Source organism: Canis lupus, chromosome 10, assembly GCF_011100685.1.
Source record: "Canis lupus familiaris isolate Mischka breed German Shepherd chromosome 10, alternate assembly UU_Cfam_GSD_1.0, whole genome shotgun sequence".
Taxonomy (NCBI): Eukaryota; Metazoa; Chordata; class Mammalia; order Carnivora; family Canidae; genus Canis; species Canis lupus.
Window position 1 is genome coordinate 41,293,604 of NC_049231.1, and position 22,062 is coordinate 41,315,665.

A 22,062-nucleotide genomic window follows, 5' to 3' on the forward strand; every position below is an offset into this window, starting at 1 on the left:
CGTAACCACTCTGTGTCTCTTCTTCACATTCCTCATCCCTTCTCCAGCCTTCATTTGACTGAGGTATTGGAAACTCATAAAACTGGGTCTCACTCATGCCCTCTGAATTCTTCCTCTGGGAACCTGCCTCTTCACTGTAGCATCATACATCCTATCATACTGGTGCCCCCGTTCAACACTGAGTGGGGTCAAGTCTGATTCTAACAGCCCATTACACACATTCCAACTGATAAGCAATGTGAGGAAAAATAAACTTTCAAAGAAGTATCTGAGAAAGAAAAGTTATATGCCTTAAAGTATTTTTGTAAGTGAAAATTCTTCAGAGCTCTTTCCTCTTTAATATTGACCAACACTGATTTATTCTAGCACTTGACATTTCTATGAAGTGACATATTGAGGTCATTAAAATTCCACATCAAAATTTGAAAGGAGGCCTTCCCACATTATTATATTATCAATATCCAAAACAATGCTTTTCCTGAACAAATTCCCAAATATGGCAACCAAAGGCACAAAGCCAGGGCATGAAACAAGTAATTTTAGAAACATAAGAGTGACTGGTTCTTCCAGAAGTACTCAGGAAGCACATCTAGTGTACAAAGCTTTTGGACTGAGCAAAAGAGAAGTAAATCCAAGCTGCTGTTTTGTGTTTCATAAAAATCGGAGACAGGAATTCTAGTACAACAAGCACATTTGGCTCACGTATCAGTAACTTCCAGTTATAATGAGTCACGCCTTTGTTTCTGTCACGTACCTCCAACAGAACAGACCTATGAATGAAATGTTAAGTCCTGGACTTTGGTGAAATATTCTGTTCCCCATTGGGAGGTTATGTTGTGATTTTCTCCCGAAAGCCTACTTTTGGTGCACTAAGAAAGACACAGAAGCTTTAGAAAAGCCATTCTGGCAAGCACTTCACTGGCCTTCCAGGCCTGTTCTGCTAATAGTGAGGCCCCTTTGCTTGTCCGTGTAAGCGGCTGTTTATAGCCTGGATCTCTCACTATATAGACATGGAGACAGCAGGTGCAAGTAGGGAGATGCGTGTGCCTGTAAGTTTAGAATGCCTGCCTCTAGGCTGTCAGCAATTCTTCCCTAATCCCTTCCTGCTCACGGTCTTCTGTTTCCTCTGCATATTCTTCTCTTGCTCTACTTTATCTGGAGGAAGATGTGAGGAGCAAGGTATGACACTGAATTCTTCCTGGAAGCCACGTGTTCAGTTTCAACAACAAAAAAGAAAAAAAAAAAAAAAAAGAACATCTAAAATATGTCCCTTGACTGCTGTGTCTTTTTTTTTTTTCTAGGATTAAGGTGAAAAGTATCTTGTAGTTTTCATCACCACATCTATTTTATCTCATTAGAAATAAATGTGGTTTACTGATGAGCTACTACAAATTCCATTGATATTTTGAAAGAAAAGGAAAACAAACCACAAATCCAATTTAATTCTGATTCAATAGTTTTTATTATATTTTGTAGTCAGATTTTTATATTCCTGTCATTACCGCTCACCTTTTCTATTCTACTTTTTTTTATTCTATTTTTTTTTATTCTACTTTTTTTAAGAGGGTTCACATCACTATAGTTTCAGAAAGCACTGTCCTCCAGATCCAAAGGGAGCAGGGAGGGGTCATGGAAGGATGTGCTTCAGACGGTTTGTCCCACATGGCAGAAATTTTTAAAAATTCACCCCAAATCACTCAGCTTGTATCCCTGGTGACCAGTAATGGCTTGAGCAACAGCCTTCTGGGCAAGGAGTATACTCTGTGGTCACAGAGTGGGGCAGGAGTCAAACCACTGCTTTGCCGCCAAAGAACTAATTGTTCCAAAGGGCTAATTACACAGCAGAGGTACCCTTTGCTTCCATTAATGCATCCTGAGTCTAGAATAAAGGCTGCTATCTTCCTCTGGCTTACAAGATGTCCGTGTAGTCTCACCAACTTGAGGGTCTCACAAGGGACTTAGCTGAGATTCAGAAGCCTTTCAGGCACCTCAACCCAGGAGGGACTCTGTCTAGCACTACATTCAGCAGAAAAATGTAATCTCACTTTGTCACTCAGGAAAAGGCTATTTCAATTACAAAAGAAAAATATTTGTACCCTAATATGCTGGGAAATACTGATTTAAAGTTTTTACGGCTTATTACCTAGTAATGTCAGTATCCCGGAACTTCCAGATCACATCATTATTCTTTCCTGTACACTTAGAAGTCTTACTCATGCACAGCAATTCCTGTATTGATGTTGCTTTGCCCAGGCACTAGGAAAATTCAGCTATGTTTAATTTCCTCCATATAACTTAAATGTTTTATAGTGGTATGCTCACCCATTCTAACTTCTCCTGCATCTTTCTTATCACCTCCAATATCAAAGAACTAGGAGAAGACTAGTGTCAGCCCCTTGGAATGGAAAGTTCTCTGGGAGTCCACATTAAAACAAATTTCAGAATTTGCTTAGGTTTTATAGAGTGTGCGATGAGATTCACTGAAATAGGTTGGGTGTTATAACATCCTGATGATTACCATGCACTTGTTCCAGAACTGAACCTCCTCGGGGAATACATGGCTTAGCCTGCTTGAAGAGGAATCTGCCCAACTGCAAGGAGTGGCAACATATGTCCTCCAAACTTTGCTCTAAGCCTGTTGACAGAGCAAGAGGAATACTATGGACCCCCGCCCCTTACTCATACCGACAACTGTGACATCAGCATGACTCAGTCATGCATGGAATGCCCAAAAACAGTCTTCTTACTAATGCCAAAGAGACTTCATACATGCACACACCCAGCATTGGCCATTTGGAATTTGGCTATTCCCCATCCTAAAGCCATCTGTCCAAATAAAGAGAGAGTGTGCAATCTTGTTTGTGGCATTGATAAAGCTGCCACGGCAACCCCAGGCCCAAGCTGCACCTGTTCCTAACTGCCCAGCACAGCACAGAGCATTGGCACAGGGCAGCATGGGAGCTCAGTTAGGCAGGGAATGACAAGGCAAGCCATAAAAAACAAAGAGATTCTAGAGTACCAGACACATAAAACGAGATTCCTTCATTTTGAAAATATAAAATCTAAACAAAGAAAGCATTCTAAGTTCAGTTCAGTTTAACTCATTGACTATGTGCATAGTTGCATACTAAATGTGATACACAAAAATTTGGCTGGCCAAAAAACCTAGTGTTTACTATATATTTTCCAAGTGTTCATATAGCATATAAGTTTCCAACTTTGATTCTGAAAGGATAAGTTGCTTATTAATATTACCTGAGAATCTTAATAATAAACAATGAAAAGATTTTTAAATTCTTCTATCAATAAGTACTGAAACTTAAGAATGATTTATTGGCCCCATAACCACCTTATAGAGCTGTTTCACTGTAAAAACTGCCATTAGACTGTAAAATTCAGTTATTCCTGAGAATATCACCTTTTCTGCCCAAGCTAATTTTGTCTCATCCTACAGAATTTCTTTCTCTGTTCTTTGGAAACAAATGGCCCTACACAAACAAAGAAATCTGCCATGAAGGAAATTAAAAGTCAAGTTTAAAAGGAAGTGTCCTCATAATTGTCCAGTTTGGTTGTTTTCAGAATGGGTCCCAGAATACCATGGACACCTCTCAGTTCCCAGGGGCCTTTTACATGAAGACCTGAGCAAGGAGAACCCCAGCCCCATACCCACACAGAGCAAAGATTCTCCAAAAAAAAAAAAAAAAAAAAGAAGAACCTCACTGGTCACAGGCATGTGAGTACAAACTATCTTCCTACAGAGTTCCCAGCCAAATGTAATTCTTTGGATATACTACCTTCTTGCACAATTTAAAAATGACCAACATTTTTTTTTTCAAAAGCACTAAACACACACAGGGATACACAATTCTTTGATCAGACTAAGCCAAAAATCAGAGTGTTTCTGAGTTTAAAACAACTGTGCTGTCCATAATGTATACTAAACTCACACTATTACAGTTGACCTTTGAACACTGTAGGGTTAGGAGCACTGACTTTATGAAGTTGAAAATCTGCCTACAAATATCTTAACTCCCCAAAAACTTAACCATAGTTGAAAATTTGCCTATAACTTTTTTTTGCCTATAACTTTTTTTAAGATTTTATTTATTTATTCATGAGAGAGACAGAAAGAGAGAGAGAGATGCAGAGACATAGGCAGAGAGAGAAGCAGGCTCCATGCAGGGAGCCCCATGTGGGACTCAATCCCGGGTCTCCAGGATCATGCCCTGGGCTGAAGGTGGCGCTAAACTGCTGAGCCACCCGGGCTGCCCTGCCTATAACTTTTGATATCACAAAGACTTAACGGTAGTTAAAAATTTCCCTGTAACTTTTGACTCCCCTGAGACTAAGAGCCTACTGTTGACCAAAGAAGTCTCATTGATAACAGTCAATTAACAGTATATATTGTATTATATACTATATTCTTACAATAAATTAAGCTAAGAAAAGAAAAGAGAATGTTATTAATAAAAATATAAGAAAGAAAAAATAGATTCACAAGATTGTACTGTTTTTATTTTAAAAATTGTGTTTAAGTAGACGCACACAGTTCAAACCCATATTCCAGGGTCAACTGTATATATTTCCTTTGTTGGGAAAGATTTATAAAGAAAGGTAAGGAATGAGAAGAAACAAATATTTACACACTCTAGCAGACAGCTCTTGTTTCTGGGAAAACCATGGAAAACCATGTACCTTCACAAGACCTTTGAACAAAGTAAAGGTAGAATGTGGTTTGCAGGAGGAAAAACTATTTGGCTCAGAAATGTTCAGTTTTATGGCATATAAGGGGTTTGGTCTTATGGAATTATTAATTAAAGAAGACGATTATAAATATCGTGAGATTGAAGTGAAAGAAGCCTGATACAAAAGGCCACACATTGTATGAATCCATTGATATGAAATTTCCAGAATAAACCCAAAAAGATAGAAAGTAGATGAGTGTTGGGAGCCTGGGTGGCTCAGCGGTTGAGTGTCTGCCTTTGACTCAGGGTGTGATCCCAGAGTCCCGGGATTGAGTCCTGGGATTGAGTCCTGCATCGGGCTTCTGGCCTGGAGGCTGCTTCTCCTCTGCCTGTGTCTCTCATAAATAAATACATAAAATCTTTTTTTTTTTTTTAAAAAGAAGAAAGTAGATGAGTGTTGACTCAAGCCCAAGGGGAGGAAAGGAGAGGAGACAATGAGGTCTCTTTGTGAGGTAATAAAAAATATTCTGGAATCAGAGAGTGGTAATATTTGCACAACTCTGGAAATGTACTAAAAATACACTGCATTATATACGTTAAAATGATAAATTTTGTAGGTAAACCCAGGCCCTTGAATACAAGGTCCTTGGAAAACTAGTGAGGAAAGAAGTGAATAAAAGACAAAAGAATGACAGAATGGGTTAAACAGGACTCTTATTCCCAGGGTGGGTTTGGGTTGGGTGGTTTTTTTTTTTTTTTTTCCTTTTTGAACTCTTTGGACAGAGGATTCATATCTGATTATTCTTTTTTATTCCCTCTACAGAATTAAGCACAGTATTATGGACTAGATATGCTTCAAGGAACTGTTAATTGGCCATCAATTAAATGATGACGGACAACATCAGGAGCTGTCTTTGCAATGATTTAAAGAGAACAATGCTATCTATTCTATTTCTTTCCTGTCGCTACCATTTCATACAGAAACACTTTGTCCTTCTGATTTGATGCTATAAAATAGCATAGTCATGTACAATGTGGTCTTAGTCATAGTGAAGTTCGTCTCATTTTCTAAAACTGTTACCTTTACAAATCATCTGTGCTTATATGTTTTCAGATTAATGTTCTAGCTTTTAGAACATTCCCAATTAAATGAAAGACACTTAACATTCACAAGATACACCTAGTCGATTATTTTTCTATTTTTACTAAGATCACTGTAGCAGGCATTAAAAAGACTAGTTGGAAAGCTGACTAAAACAAATGCAGGTTTTGCCAAGGACAGAATGTGTTTTGATAACGCACATGAACCACAATTTAAAAAAGTGAATGATGACATTGTAGAAAGAGATGTTTTTCTTTTTTTACCTGTGATAAATAAATCATGCCAGTTTGTAATTATCATCATGGGGCTATCTTTTTAAGAATGCACAGAAAAGTTCACACACATCCTGATGTTACAGAAAGACGTGTTATGAACCCATTTTACGGATAGAAAAGAAACAGGTTAAGAGAGATTAAGGAACAGAACTTTCCCTTCCTGTGCTGTCTTCCTACAACGTGGATACAGTGAGCAAATGCTGTGGAGCACACAGGAAATGCTAAGTCCCTGGAGGAGGGTCTGCATACAGTGGGCACTCAAACAATACTGCATATGAATATTATTGTATTACTCCTAGTAGAGGCCTGAAATCTGAAACTAGAAAAGGAAAATATGAGGATATGGAGAAAAACATGGCTGGAAATCACACTTTTTGCCCTGCACATACCTGCAGCGATGTACCCGCCTCCACCGGCCTTATAGAGAACGTGACTTGTGAAGGGGGCTGCACAGATGATCAGAAAGCTCGCAGTCACCACGGCGACGACGCCCAGAAGCATCAGGACTGCCCAGAAACCACGGTAAACTGGAAACCCCAGGGGGAAAAGGAGAAAAGAAAAACGCATTTAGATTGTGAACCCCACTTAGACTGTACCAGTCAGTTTCTTTCCACTTTATTGTTCTGATTTTAGCCATAGCAAGTTAGAATCCCAAGCCATGGGTCCCGGATTATGATCCAAAGGAAATCTTATTAGATAACTCTATACTTAGTGATGTCAACCTTCAATTCACTCATCCTTGTTATTTGTACCCCACACACTCTCAGGACACTCTGGGAGCTCATTTTCTGAATATATTTTCCATTTTAGAAGTGGAGATGTTCTAACATTCTGGAAAGAGTTACCCTGAGTCTGTACCTAGTTGAGTCACAGGTAGGTGTTTCATACCAAACGTACAACGACATGAAAAGGCATTCACATTTACCAACACTGCTTCTTACAACCACTATCACCCCCTAGAGGCTAATAATCACCCCAATTCCCTAATAAAAAAGTATACTTCTGTTTAGGCTGTGACTTTATTGGAAAATAGTCTTCGGGTAATAAAAATAGCAAACAAAACAAAAAATAAAAGTTTGTACAGACTGAGATTTTAAATCAGATATATTTAAGGCATACTACTTTCCACCAATATTTTTCTTAGAAAGACTCAAAATGAGAAGCGAGAAGTTAGAGTGGTCTCTTATGCATGGACCAACAAGGCTGAATTAATGGATGCAGCTGGTGATAAACGGATTGTGGGTTTGGTGATACACAGTAATCAAATAAAGAGGAATTCTAATGATCATTTTTGAATGGGATAATTACTGATCTATTAAACAAATTCATCATTTCCCAAGGGCTACAACACTAAAATAGGTTCCTTTTGGTGTAAATGAGGGAAAGCTCCATAAAATACGTTAGTCAAATTACATTTTTTAATGAAAACATAGGCTTTATATAAGAAAGCAAAAAATTATTTTTCTCCACAAGCCCACCTGGCAAAGAAAGAAATGTGCCCATCAGCTGGAATCTTAAAGCAAAGACTATGGCAAGATGGAAATTTGTAGGGAGGAAGCACTGCATTTAAATGGGAAAAGAAGGCTGGAAATGTTGTGTGGACACATCTGAAAGACAGGAGTAAAAGGCCGGCTTGTACCCCGCATGCCCATGCTGTTCACTAAACAGTGGCTTCCAGGTTTGCAGTGCTAGGAATATTCTATGGCTGCCTTCAGGCTCTGCAGGGTGCCAAGCAGTGAAGGAGTACTGATCATATTTGAGCGTGGGAAGAGTGGCAGACAGTGAGCCAAACACGTGCCATCCGGGTCCTATCAGAATTTGCTAGAGAATTGGCAAGCTTCACATTTTACATTTTCATTCACATATACAGAAATGATTTCCTTCACATTGGTGAGCCACACATTTTACACTTGTATTCCCTTCATTTACCTAAATGTCTATTATGTGGTAGGTTCTGTGGCAAGTGCTAGGGGTGAAAACGTGATTAAGAGCCAGTCCACGGAATAAGGAATAGGAGCCCATTCTGTCGCTCCCCTGACCACAACTGAAATGTGGACACATATGGCAAACAACCACCTGAGGAGTATGAAAAGTAAACAACAGCAAGTGTATTCAGGAGAGAAGTCAAACCTTAAGGAAAGATAAAATTGGCTACAAAGAGTTTTCAGAGTATTTCCTTTTTTTCTCCTTCTGGATTTGGCCTGAAGGCAAGCCAAATTGGGAACTTTATAAAAGGTGCAAACAGCAAAACAAAAACAAAAAACCTGGAGTTAAGATTATTATTCTGGCTAGATCAACAGGAAAGAGGGTCGGGTCCCTATAAGCCAGAGTATGGGGAAAGTCCTTGTGTTGAATTTTCTCTTTTTATCTTCCCAGGCAGGTCTCAAGGCCTCAAAAGTAAATCTACACTGCTACCCCGGGCATGGGGGGTGGGGAATGGACACTTAAGATCCCAAATGATGATTCAATGTTTTGGCTATAAGAAGCAGAAAAATGGGGTGTTTGGGTGGTTCAGTGGGTTGAGTGACTGACTCCTGGCTTTGGCTCAGGTCATAATCTTGGGTTGTGGGATTGAGCCCCACATCGGCTCCCCCTGCATCAGGCTCTGCACTCAGCGAGGAGTCTGCTTGAAGATTCTCTCTCTCTGCCCCTTCTTCCCACTCATGTGTTCTCTCTCTCTCTTTCTCTCTCTCAAAAAAAAAAAAAAAATCTTAAAAAAAAAAGAAGCAGAAAAAGGGATACCCTCCCCTCTCCCAGTTTGCAAAGGGAGAAGGAACCACTGCTATGGGTTTCCTCTTTTCTTTCACTGCATTGCATGAAACTGGGCCATGGCCCAGGAGGCCAACTCTGTTCACTCATCTTCCCATCCATAAAAACTGGAAAAGTGGGCCCTAGAAGCCTGAGGAGTGGAAGAAACCCCACAGATGAGAGAGAGAGCCAGAGAAGAGAATCTCTAATCTGTATTTGATCCTACACAAGTGATGAGTTCATGCTCCAAGTTGTACATACCCAGAAAATGCCCAAAGAAGTACAATGATGGTTTTGAGAACTAAATTACAGTATAAAAATCACCCAAGTACCAGAATAAGCCCTGAGTGATATACAAGCCCCAGGCAGACCCAAACAGCATAGCAAATGCATTGAAAAGTGAACTGATCTTGACATGACTATCACAAAAGAAAAGGACAGATCACACAGGTGGATTACCTGTTCAAACAACAAATCAATATTCTCCAGAGAATTTTCACAGTATGCCAAGTCTAACGATATAATATTCAAAATGTCTAGGTTAGAATCCAAAATTATTTGATATACTAACAACCATGAAAATCTGACTAATATCAAAGGAATGAGCAATCAGCAGACGCCAACCCAAAGATGGTTCAAATGTGTGAATTATTACACAGACTTTAAAGCAGCTACTAGAACCATTTTCTATGAACTAAGGTGAACATTCTTGAAATGAATAAATGACAGAAATTCTTAGAAATAGAGTCTATTAAAAAAGAACTAAACTGAAGTGAAAAATATAATATCTGAAACTTAAAATCCATGAAATGAGCACAATAGCAGAATGGAGATGAGAAAGACAAGTGAACTTGAGGTGAGAACGGTAGAAATTATATAATCTGAAAAACAGAAAGAAATGAAATTGAAATAAAAAATGGCAAGACTCTCAGAGACTTGAGAGACAATGTCAAAAGATGTCACATTTGTGTCACTGAAGCCCCTAAGGCAGAGACAGACCATATTGGTACAGAGCGAACATACATAGAAATAATGTCTGGAAAATTCCAAGATTTGCTGAAAGATAAATTTATAGATACAGGAACTCAACAAACTCCAAAGAACATAAACCGAAAAAAATCAGCCCAGACACATATTAATAAAATTACTGAAAACTATAAATAAAGAAAAAGTTTTGAAAGTAGTCACTGGCGGTTGGGGTGGGGTGATATATTAAATCCAGGGAAACAACAATCCCGAGGACCACATTTTCTCATCAGATATGATGGAGGCCATTTTTAAGATGACAAAAGAAAAGAACTATCAACCTCAAATTCTCCTTCTAGTGAAAATATCTTTGAGGGATGAAGATGAAAAAAAGCCATTTCTCAAGGAGGAAGACAGAATTTATCAAAGCAAACCTGTTCCATAAAGACATAGGAAAAGGAATTTCTTTAGGTTGAAAGAAATGACACCAGGGTACCCTTGAAACTTCAGGAATAAAGGAAGAGAAACAGTAAAAGTGAATATCTGCATAAATATAGCCTACTATTTTTTCTCATCTTAATTTCTTTAAAATATTCCTGCCTCTTGAAATACAAAAATATATTGTCAGCACAGTACGATAAAGACATGAAGGTTAGAATCAGATACTCTAGAATCAGAGTAACTTCTTTACCATTTACATGTGGTATAACCTTGGACCAGTTACTTAAGCTTCCTGAACCTCTCTCTCTTTTGTAAAATACAGATGTTTGTATACCTCCTTTAGAGTTATTAGAAGAGTTATTAATAATGTATGTGAAGTGTGTGACATACAACAAGAAATCAAAGAATGACATTTATTTTGTGGTTGCTTTCATTTACATTATTATTTAAATCACATGAACACTACACAGCATGTGGTACTGTGTTCAGTAATAGGAAAGTGAATTACTTCCCTCAGAGAGCCTTAAACACTGCTTTTATATACCATCGATGTCTGGAAATCCCTTTAGATTCCTGCACACAGTGCAATAGAGAAGTTGTGTTTGACATACTGTCTCCCGTGGGAAGTTTCCTTGTCTGCTAACCTCTAAGAAGGCAGTGGCCATAACATGTGACTCTACTCCTAAATACTCAAAATACAAACAAATAGGGTCAGATACCTAACGCAAAGACAGCTCCAGTAGGGTGACCTCTGGCCCATGTCTTATGACCTACGTTTTGTAAAGATGAGTTGGGCCCATCATTGTGATCCCTGGAAACCTGGACAACTGGAAACATGAGGCGATTAGTAGCAGGGCTGAAGTTGAAAAATCCAGAAGAGCCATATGCAGGCAGGAGAGCAGGCATTACAATTCGGGCCACAGAGAGGACAGAAACAGCAGGACACGCCTCTCCACAGAGAAAAGCTGAGGGACTCAAAGGAAAGAAAGCACCTGGTGAGGGAGAGAAAAGGAGCAAAACAGAAATGTGGATGGATGCTCCTCAGAGCTGCTGTCGCTCCTGACAGCTACCAGTTCCCGTCCTGTCATTTGCTCTAACAGAATAGCCTGACTTTTGATTCTGAGTCCCCTGTGAAAGGCAGGAGCGACAGATCTGTATTTAAGGGAAGGCGGAAATTGTTCCCTGAAGAGGTGTGACCATACGGAAATCGCTTCCAAGAGAGTGATTCCTTATTGCAGTTACTGTGTGATTTATTTTTCTGCTTGTCCCTCAGCATTCAAAAGTGTGTTAACTTCAAGTTTATCTCAAAATTTTTTGGAACTTCCTGTTCCTCAGCTAATTATATTACCTACTTCGAATATGTGAGACACTTTGATTCCAGAATTAAAATGTTCACTCCTAATTAGGAATCATCTTATGGAATTGGGTAGAGTTCTTTCACCGTCTGACATAAGACTGAGGCAATCAGAGAATCTTCCACATAAAGTGAATTAAGTATATGTGTTTTAAGAGTCAACATGATACTGGGCCCTCCCACTAATTGTGTGACTCTGACAGACCTTAGTTTTCTAAGATGGAAAACAATATCTGTCACATAAGCTTATAGAAAGAATTGAGAATATATAAGAAAAGTAGCTGCATGCAGTTGAGTACTCACATGCATTTGCTATTACTCTTATAAATTACTACTCACTCTGTAATAAAATGTTCTTGTGAACAATGTAGTTCACACACAAAAGATATCTACTAACCTCATGGATCTAGGATGGGGACAAGCTTTCAGTTCTAATATATCTACACCTTTGAAATTTTGTCAGAGAGGATGTTTTTGTTTGGTTAGTGGTTTGTATTAAGACCCCTAGATTGTGAATTTATCTCAGAGAACACTTCATTTGTTTCCTTATTCCTTATATGAGCCCATTAAAACTGCGAAATTTTGCCTTTGAAATCTTTGGACCATGCCAAGTGACATCATCTCCAAAAATCCATTTGTACCATTAATTACAAGTCAGTGCTTAACTTACACAATATTGGATTTCCATTAATTCCTATTAGAACACGAGGCAAGATTTACAATGTAAATAGATTCACATGTAATCTATATTATCACAATTTGGATTAATTAAAGAAAAGCGTCATCTGAATCTGTGAAAGGCCAGAATTAATGACTACTTTTAAAGCAATGAAGTTCTGTTGATTCTAAATAAATTGGTGAATTGACCTGACAAAGTGCTCCTTGCTCGAGTGTTGTAATGAGGATGAGTAGTAATTAGTCTAACAACAGATGTTATAGAAATGGTTCTTCTAGAGTTTATTTTCCTAAATAGATTAAGCTTTTACCCAGGGTATCCTGAAACGGCCTATCAGTATATTCCATGCAAGTATGTCACTTCATATTTTTATAATTTTATAATATTTTCACTAGTATACAGTTATTTTCTTTTTCAGTTTTCATTAGTTTTAGTCCTGAAGTTTTCATTTCAGGACTATCCTGTCGCTTTTTAATGGCAAAAAAAGACATATCAAGTCATTAGAGATTGTCGAGTTTGTTAAATAAGAGTGTATACAGAATGAAAAATGTTCACAATGCATTTTACTCATAAAAATTACTAACATAAAGAGTATTAACCACTTTGAAAATCCAAATTTCGGACTGAAACATACATCAAAAAGAGCTTATATCTTGGATATACCTAAAAAGTCAAATTCCAAAGAGACATAATTAGGAAGTGTTGGGAGACATCTATTAAGCATCCTTCAAGAAGGAAACATAAAAATCACCCCAAACTGTAGGACAATGAAGGCCATGAAATAAAGCAGACTATGAATTGCATACATCAATATGTGTGCCTAGGTGTGAGTGTGAGTGTGTGTGTGCATGTCCACATGCACACCTGTGCATGTATGCAGATTACCACCGACCGCAGACAGGAAGCTAATGGCAGAATTGGCATCTGCTCTGAATTCCATCCGCAAGGTTGGAAAACTAAAACTGTAAGGTATTTATTTTTCCACTGAGAATGTAATAAACATGCACTAAAACTCATTAATTTTGATGATGGGTAGAAGCAGCCTGAAGTTTTAACCCTGGGTTATTTTATAAGAAGTCCCATTCCCAGCCATTCACATCCATCCAGCAACTCAAGGCAGTGTCTCCCAAGAGACTGCAAAAAGAGACCCTGCCAGGCTTGCTTGGCGAATGGGTGCATGGTTAACAACCGTTAGTCACTTAATTTAACAAACATACTTTGATAGCTCTCTAGGCACCAAACACTGCCAGAGTAAGACATGATCCTTACCCTCACAAGTTCAGTCTAGTGAGGAGAAAACAAGTAAGTTTAACGATATGGTAGGTGCCCCAGCAAAGGTATGCACAGCAAATCACGGAGCTGGATGGGCTCCTGCCCTGAGAATCCACTATTTCAGGGTTGAATGGTAGTGAGTAAAGCCCTACAGTTCTGAATAGAGTTGGACTATTGGAAGGCAGGAGGAAGGTCAATCCAATTGGAGTAGGCAAGAGTTCCATGGATCGAGAAATAGAAACCAGCTCCCTGCAGCTGCCTCCCATGTGGATGAAGGGGCCAGAAAAGAAGAGAGAAGGGTAGTCATGGCCTCATGTGCCACCCTGAAAGAGTTGGTCCTTATCATACTGGTCCTGGGGAACCCCTGAAGGTCAGTTACCAGAAATCATAGCCACATTTGTACCGGAATACCACTCCCATCGCTGTCCAGAGAACCAACTGGCAGGAAAAAGAACAGAACGTGGGCGGCAAAACTAGTCAGGTAGTTATTATAGTAACACCCAAGTGGGGCCTAAAGCCAGGAAGTCAGGATAGAGACAAAATCAGCTTTAGTGATAAGCTGTTGTCACAGGAGGTGAGAAACCAGCAAGAATAAAGCCTGTCTTCATAGATTTTTCATTTGTATGCCAGAACAGTTTGTTCGGTTAAGATATTAACAAATCTCCTCTTGGTTTTGTGATATTATAATGTACACAACAAATCTTCCATACAGAGTACAGAGGGAAAAAGTCAACCCAAATGATCACAATTCCAAATTCGTAGTGTTTTGATAAATTATTTTATTGTGTATATAAAAATGTAAATATTGTATTTGCAGTTTAAAGATAAACTTAAGTGTTATTCATTTTTCAAAACTTGCTATCTTGCCTCAGACACCTCACAAAGCTAGTTCATAAAGCTAATCCTATGTTTCGACACATCCTCAAGCACACAGTGTGAAGTGCTATAAAATGTTTTATGAGAAGCCAAAACAAAACACGCCACCCCCCTCCACCATCCTCAGCAGCAAATGAGAACCTCCAGCATATGTTGCCGTAGCTTTAGGCAAGACGCTTCTGTTACACAGGCCAGCAAGCCTGTCCTGCATCTCCATACACTACTTGTCTTGGCAGCGTTGGGCAGGTCTAAAAATACAGTCATGCCTTCACCAAAGCAGAAGGACAGGCTGTACAGTGTGTCCGCGTCTGAGCTCCGCAACTGTGGACGTGCCAAGCCAAGTCACGTGCTCTGCATGGTCCATTGATTTTTTTCAGAACAAAAAGAACATTGAAAGGCCTGATGGAGTTTATTTACCTCCCTACTATAAACACAGGCAGTGAAGGAATAGCTGAGAGGAAGGAGTGTCTTGGGTAGGAGGGGCAGAGGCCTCACCTTCCCTGCTGGCTGTGACCTTGGCAAAGTCCCTGACGCAGGAGAAGCATGGGTTTCTTCACATGGCCTCAAGAGCTTTCCAGGCTTGAGAGTGCATCCATGGTCACTATCTCGTTCCTCCTCCTAACGATCTTGGGGGGTAGGGAGGGAGGTTTGCTGGGAGCTGCACTTTGCAGTATTAGAGGTAGAAGTGATGGTGGCTGTGATAACAGGGCTACTAGTACAGTGCAGCCTGATCACAGAAACAGCCGGCAGACTCAAGGCCACAGGAGTGAGGAACTCCAGGCACTCAGAGGTGAGGCAAAGGAGGATTAGAATGTGTCACCCCAAAATATGCCACCTGGGTAAGATTACTTTGACCTGGAATCAAATCCGTGAATGCAGAAAGAAAACTTTCCTTATCTGACCAAAAGCAGAAACTTTTGAGAAATGAGGACTGCCACAAGTCTACTTTTCTAGGGGAGTTTTATGGCCATAAAGGAGACAGCTAGTCAGCACCAAAGTGGATCGTTGAACAAATCTGCTAAAATACCCTTACTGCCCACTACTTCCCCCATATATTCCCCAGTCACTTTCCCGGTTTGCCACCCTGAGCCCAAACCCCTTTCTCCTCTGTCTTGTCACATCACCACATTCACTGTTCTTTGTTAAAAAGGCTTTGATGAATAAGCTCTCAGGCCTATCTGCTTCTTTGATTCTTCATTTTTCTATGAAGGCTTCCATATATGCATATATACTAATAAACTTTTTCTCATCTACATCTTTTTGCTTTGTTTTGTTTTATAGTCTAATTTGCAGGGCCACGCTCACTGAACCTAAGGGGATAGAATAAGGTTTTTTCCTTCCCTAGAGAGGTATCATGTACAACGACACTCAGATCCTAAAACAGAGGACCAGATTAACCTCCAGCTCCAAGGTCTTCCTCTGACCCTTGCTGCCTCAGAGGGCCTAGACTAGAAGCCTCCATCCCTGCCTAAGCATCAGAGTTGCCTGGAGGATTTTAATATCATACCTAAGCCAGGATTCCAACACCAATTAGGTGAGAATCTCTCAGGGTGCGCACATGCAATTGTATTTTTTAAAGCTCCCTAAGGAGAAAGAAATACGCAGCCAGGTGGAGGACCACTGGACTCTTGGGTCTCTCTGGAGCTGCCAACATGATTGCAAAGATGCTGTATGCCACAGAATGGCTCAGCCTTTCCAGGGTTTTTTTTTTTTCCTCTGTCATCACAACAATCCCTACTCTGTAGTTTACCATAGGGCTGGAGAGGTTAAGTTCCAAAAATTAAACAGCCAGTAAATGACAAGGTCAAGATTTGAACTCAGGGCTGTCCAAGCTCAGTCTCAGGCACCAATAGTTTCTGTCTTCATTGTTTTGTTTGTTTGTTTGTTTGTTTGTTTGTTTTTTCAAATAAACTGCCATTGCTGCACTGAAGCTTTCCAGGTTCAAATCCCTCCCAGTTTTGATGCTCTCACCTGATCCTCCAGAAATGCTGAAAGTTTACCTGTTTCCTGGGGGAAAATGCTATTATGCCTCTAGGCTTTTGCAATACTGTTTCCCCTCTCTAGAATGAATAAGGCATCCTACTTATCCCTTGAGATTCAGTCAAGCTCCTTCCTTTCTTGAAGGAACATAGTGGAGTTACTTCCTCATTTCCACCAAAAGGCAAGAGAGCCTAGAACCACTAGAAGTAGAGAGCGAGACTCAAGAGGTGAAACACCCCTACTAGTTGTGTGACTTTGAGCAGTTACTGAAGCCTCTCCATGCCTTAGTTTCCTTCCCCAATATGTAATAATAATAATAATAATAATAATAATAATACCTATATTATGGTGTTGTAAGAGGCCTGAAAGAGTTAACACAGGTAAACACTGAGCAGAGTGCCTGCCCTCCTTCTCAGTCAGTGTTCTTGACACCTGCCAGTCACCAGACTTAGTGGACTCTGGTCTATCTTGCTCACTTTATATACCCACCTCCAATTCTTGATTGTAAGCTCTTTTGGGGCAAAGTCTCAGTCTTGCTTATCATTCTTATCTTAGGGGAAGCTTCATGCCTGGAGTACTAGATGGTCAATAAAAATAGGAAAGAGTGAATAGTCAGTAATTTATCACTCAGTACCAACTGAAATCTCAAGTTACACAGCCAAGGCCTATATTTAATGGCCATGGGACAAAATGAAGCAAACTTATTCACTTATTCCAGGAAGGAATCCATGGTCTCAGCCTCATTACAATGGCTAGGGAGTCTTTATCACCTAAATCCCTACTTTAGGCACTTGGAAAAGAAGAGCTGAGAGATCAAGTAATGAGACATTAACAGTTGGGGACTAAGCAAGGGTACTGATGACTATGTGACTGCCCTTTCCCTGTTCCTGAGTACCCCGTGCACAGAAATGAATCAAGAACATCAGAGTCATGTCAGTTTTCCCACCTGACTCTAAAAATGCCAGAAGAGATACATTTCCTCATTCCCTGTGTCCCTTCAAAAAAAAAAAAATCTGATGTATACCAGATAAGCCTTGTTATCCTTTATATTCAGGTATGAAAAGAACATTTTTGGGACCACTTTACTCTTCTTTTGTACTTTTGGTAACATTCTTTTCTTGGAACATTATATTTGAACCTGCTTGCCCAAAGCTTTTGTACAGACGATAGAAAATAATTATCGCAAAGATTTGCTTACTTTAAGTATTCCACTGTAAATATTCTAGGACTCCTGAGTCTTCATGTTCATACCTTTCAGATGATTTGCCTCTATAAACCTCTAATATCCTAGAAACCACATTTATCCAGGGAATTGTATGATCTTTTATCATATTGCAAGTATATGGCTAAGAGCATTTCCTTAGAGATGTGACTCAAAAGTGGTTTTTACTAGTTCTGTATCAGGAAAGTTAGTTTAGGAATTCAATAGCGAGGAAATGATTTGATATGTTCCCTCTATTTTTATCATAAAATACCCAACAAAAGAAGTAACTAACAACTAAATTGAATTCCACTCTTTCATCTACCTACACTTAGACATTGATTGAAAAAAAATCTACCTTGTATCAGGCACTGTGCTAGGTAAGCACTTCCTGGTGATATGACATGAATGAAAGTACAATGTGTGTTATTAAGCAGTCTAATAGGAAAGAATTACACAATCAGATGGCTATTGGCTGTGCAAAGAGAGAAATCAATGGTATATTACACAAGGGAACTTGGCCCAACCTTGGCATCTGATGGAAGGCTTCCTGGAGGAGGCAATTCTTAGAAGGGAGGGTAGGAATGCAAGAAATGCAGGCAGAGAACAGAAAGCACAAAGAAAAACCAAAGAGGAAAGTAGGTGAAAGCTTAGTGTGAAGGCACAGAGAGAGAGAAGCTTTGGTGGCAGGGGAAGTGGCTAGAGAAAGAAAATAGAAGGCAGATCACAATGGTCCATGTAGGATACAGTCATTTTCCAGGGGAACATTTTCGGCCCATAGTATGTGAAACTTTCCCTACAAATGATATGAAAAATCACAGATTAACTTAAATCAAAATAAACTTTTGGTACACACGAAGTTTCTATCTGTCAATAATCCAACATTGGCATTAGGTTTGCAGTCTGGTTCATAGGGGAAGGGTTTTCCGTGAAAAAGACAAAAATAAAAACAGAAAAATACATATTCCCTTTTCTTTTTTATGGAAATTTGTTTTTTCCTGATTTTTTTTTCCTGAAGGAGTAAAATATACTATGATAAAGCCACCAAATAAATCTGATACTACTTCATGGAAACTAGCCTGCCTTGTGGGAAAAATGAAATGGAAAAACCTTATCAAGAAATTGGAATAAAAAGACATGAAGCAACAAAGTTTCTAGGAAGAAAATCAAGGTATTGAGATGAGAGTAATCACCAACTGCTGTGGTGAAAGATTTTACAGGCAAGTAGTGGCCTGCCCCTCCCAGCAAATGCCTTTAGAAAAATACGTGGCCAGCTCAGTAGAAGGACCTGCGTGCTTTGAAATAGCAACCACGCATGCAAGGAGTGCTACTACAGCCAGTGAAGATGAGAGTCGCATGGGGACAGACAAGATAGCTGGGACACAGCTGGCACCGCTGGCACAGCAACACCTCATTTTACTCCAGAACAAACGTTCCCACTTCGCTTGTTCATGAACAGACTGACAGTCGTATTTTCTCCACTTAGCAGGAAACATGACCTTTGGTGTTCAAAGTCGGCATTCACCAAGTTTAGTACATAAACCCCTCCTAGGCATCTTTCAGTGACTTGGCCTCCTCTGGGGGTCAATCTGAAGGAATGTGGCAGAAAGCCTACTGGCAGCCTTGAGTTCTCACCAACCTACCCACTATTTGCTGTGTGTCCCTTAGAAGCGAATCACTTAACTGGCCTCCCTAATTTTCTGTTTGATTCTTGATAAAAAGGTAGAAGTCTCAGAAGTCACTTCCAGCTCTTCTGGTTAGAGCCCCAGCAAGTAGATGGTCAGTATTTCCCTTTGATAATGAACTGCATAGATTGAACTTCCAAGTCTCCGCTGGAAAGGACCAGCCTGCAAAATTGCCCATTTTAAGCAGAAAATCATTGAAAAGATCAAACATAGCATCCCCATAGCTACTCCGTATATGGTCTAGTGGGGGATTTGGTTTTATTTATTTATTTGCAGTGATAGGATACATCTTTGGAAAACTTCCCTCTCTAGCTACCCAACATAGCAAACTGTTACAGCAAATACCCTCCATATTGCATAACAACAGCTGTTGCTCTGGAAACAGGTTAACACTTTGCTTTCCAGAAAATGCATTGCTTCCCTTAAAAATACTGAATTCAAAGCTCTGTGGATGTGAAAGATAGCCTTAGCCACTTACAGACCTGAAGGGATAAATTCGTGTATTAGGAGAAACACTCTCAAGATCCATCATATTTCAAAATAATTAAATTTAAAAGTCATTTTAATTTTACTTCTATACCCCCAAACTTGTTTGTAAAGAGTAACAAATAGTTTAAAGACAGGACGCTTGGGTGGCTCAGTAGTTGAGCATTTGACTTTGGCTCAGGTCGTGATCCAGAACTGGTCCCGCATCGGGCTCCCTGCGTGGAGCCTGCTTCTCCCTCTGCCTATGTCTCTGCCTTTCTGTGTTTCTCATGAATAAATAAAGAAAATCTTTAAAAAAAAATAGTTAAAAGAAACACTGACATTGACTCACTGTACCAAAACTAAAAAGTGAAATAACAGAACTTAACAGTTCTTCTCTAATCAACCAATGGATTTTGTTTTAAAGTAAATATTGCTTGCTAGATTAATGAAACATAATTTCCCCCACAGTGTTATCAAGAAGACTACTATGGAAATGTAGGCAGCTTACCACAGAGCATGATCTTGGGGTTGAGAAACCTAAACACTCTCAGTTTCCTTGGCTTTGAAATGGCAGCAATAAATCCTACCTCATAGTGCTGTCACCAGACCTAAGGGAACAATATATATAATGTCAAATAGGTGGGCCACCACAAAGATGGCACATAGGAGAGGTTCCTCATATGCTCTCCAGTCCATTGAGCTTGTAATAAGAAATGAAGTAAGCCATTTTGTTGTGATATCAGTAATGCTTAATAAATAAATTAAGATGTTGGGGCCCCTGGGTGGCTCAGTCAGTTAAGCATCTGACTCCTGACTTCAGCTCAGTTCATGATCTCAGGATAGTGAGATTGGGCTCTGCCCAGCATGAAGCCTGCTTAAGATTCTCTCTATCTGGGATCCCTGGGTGGCACAGCGGTTTGACGCCTGCCTTTGGCCCAGGGCGCGATCCTGGAGACCCGGGATCGAATCCCACATCGGGCTCCCGGTGCATGGAGCCTGCTTCTCCCTCTGCCTGTGTCTCTGCCTCTCTCTCTCTCTCTCTCTCTGTGACTATCATAAATAAATTTTTTAAAAAAATTTTTTAAAAAAAAGATTCTCTCTATCCTTCTCCCTCTATCCTTCCTACCTCTCTCTCACTCTCTAAAAAGGAAAAAAAAAAGATAAAGAAAATGTTTCTTTTTTATATATCTATTAATAAATTAGTAGGTTTAAATAAGCAGAAATAAGGACAGAAGCAAAATGCTTTGAAGTAATTGTGATGGTGTCTCTGAAAATCTCAAGGCTCCAATTACTGATAAATTCACTGGTTCTAATTCCTTATGCCAGCATGGGAATTTATCAAGAAATATTTGTGTTTATCATTCATATCCTATGATTTACAGATGGAAGAAAGAAAAAAGAGAGTTCAAAATAATGTAATCTGTTAAAAGGAAAATAAGAGTAGTGAGTCTTAGAAGGAGGAAACACAGCTTGGGAAGCAGAAGGTAAGACTGCTGGGGACAGACTGTTGAACCTAAAAGTCAGACCACACTCCACTCCTTACTCTGCCTCTTAGCACATTTGACCAAACTTGCCACTCTTTCTTCTGAGAAGAACTCAACCATAAAACATCCTTGAGCTCAGTCCTTGGACTGACCTCCTCACTCCCCAAATGGTCTCATCTTATTCCATAGCTTTAAATGTATCTCCACACAATGACTCCCAAAGGGCAAGGCCTGTTCAGATTTCCACCTTTAACACTAGACCCTGTGATCCAAGAACCGACATAATGTCTGCACTGGGCAGCTTAACCTGACATGTCCAGAGACTACCAAAGCTTCCTCTTAAAAACCAGGTCTACCTCAGCCTTCTGCATCTCTGATAATAGTGGCAGCATCCCTCCAGTTGGTAAAGACAAAAAAAGGGTCACTGTGGATGCTGCTCTTTCCCTTACACTCCACACTCAATCCATTGGCAAATCTGGTCAGTTGTTCCTTCAGTATATAATCAGAAATGGTGAACTTCTGCTTTTTTCAATCCAATTAAAATCCCTGGAGGGAACCCTGGTTGGTGCAGTGGTTTGGCGCCTGCCTTTGGCCCAGGGCGCGATCCTGGAGACCCGGGATCGAGTCCCACATCGGGCTCCCAGGGCATGGAGCCTGCTTCTCCCTCTGCCTATGTCTCTGCCTCTCTCTCTCTGTGTGTGACTATTATAAATAAATAAAAATTAAAAAAAATAAAATAAAATCCCTGGAGAGTATCTATGAAGCAAACAAGATTCAGAATGATAAGCAGAAGAGGAAGACCAGCTAGGGAGCTTAGAGTCCAAGTAATGGCACAGTGAGGGGAGTTTC

The 22,062-nt window shown here is 39.8% G+C and overlaps 1 protein-coding gene across 1 annotated transcript in view; it reads right to left on the minus strand.

Moving 5' to 3' along the window:
- Positions 1 to 22,062, minus strand: part of TMEM182 (transmembrane protein 182) — a 59,282-nt gene that overhangs the window by 14,623 nt on the left and 22,597 nt on the right. Inside the window, exon 4 of the mRNA XM_038550901.1 lies at positions 6,452 to 6,589. Within this exon, the coding sequence (XP_038406829.1) occupies positions 6,452 to 6,589 (138 nt within the window). The remainder of the gene's footprint in view (positions 1 to 6,451; positions 6,590 to 22,062) is intronic.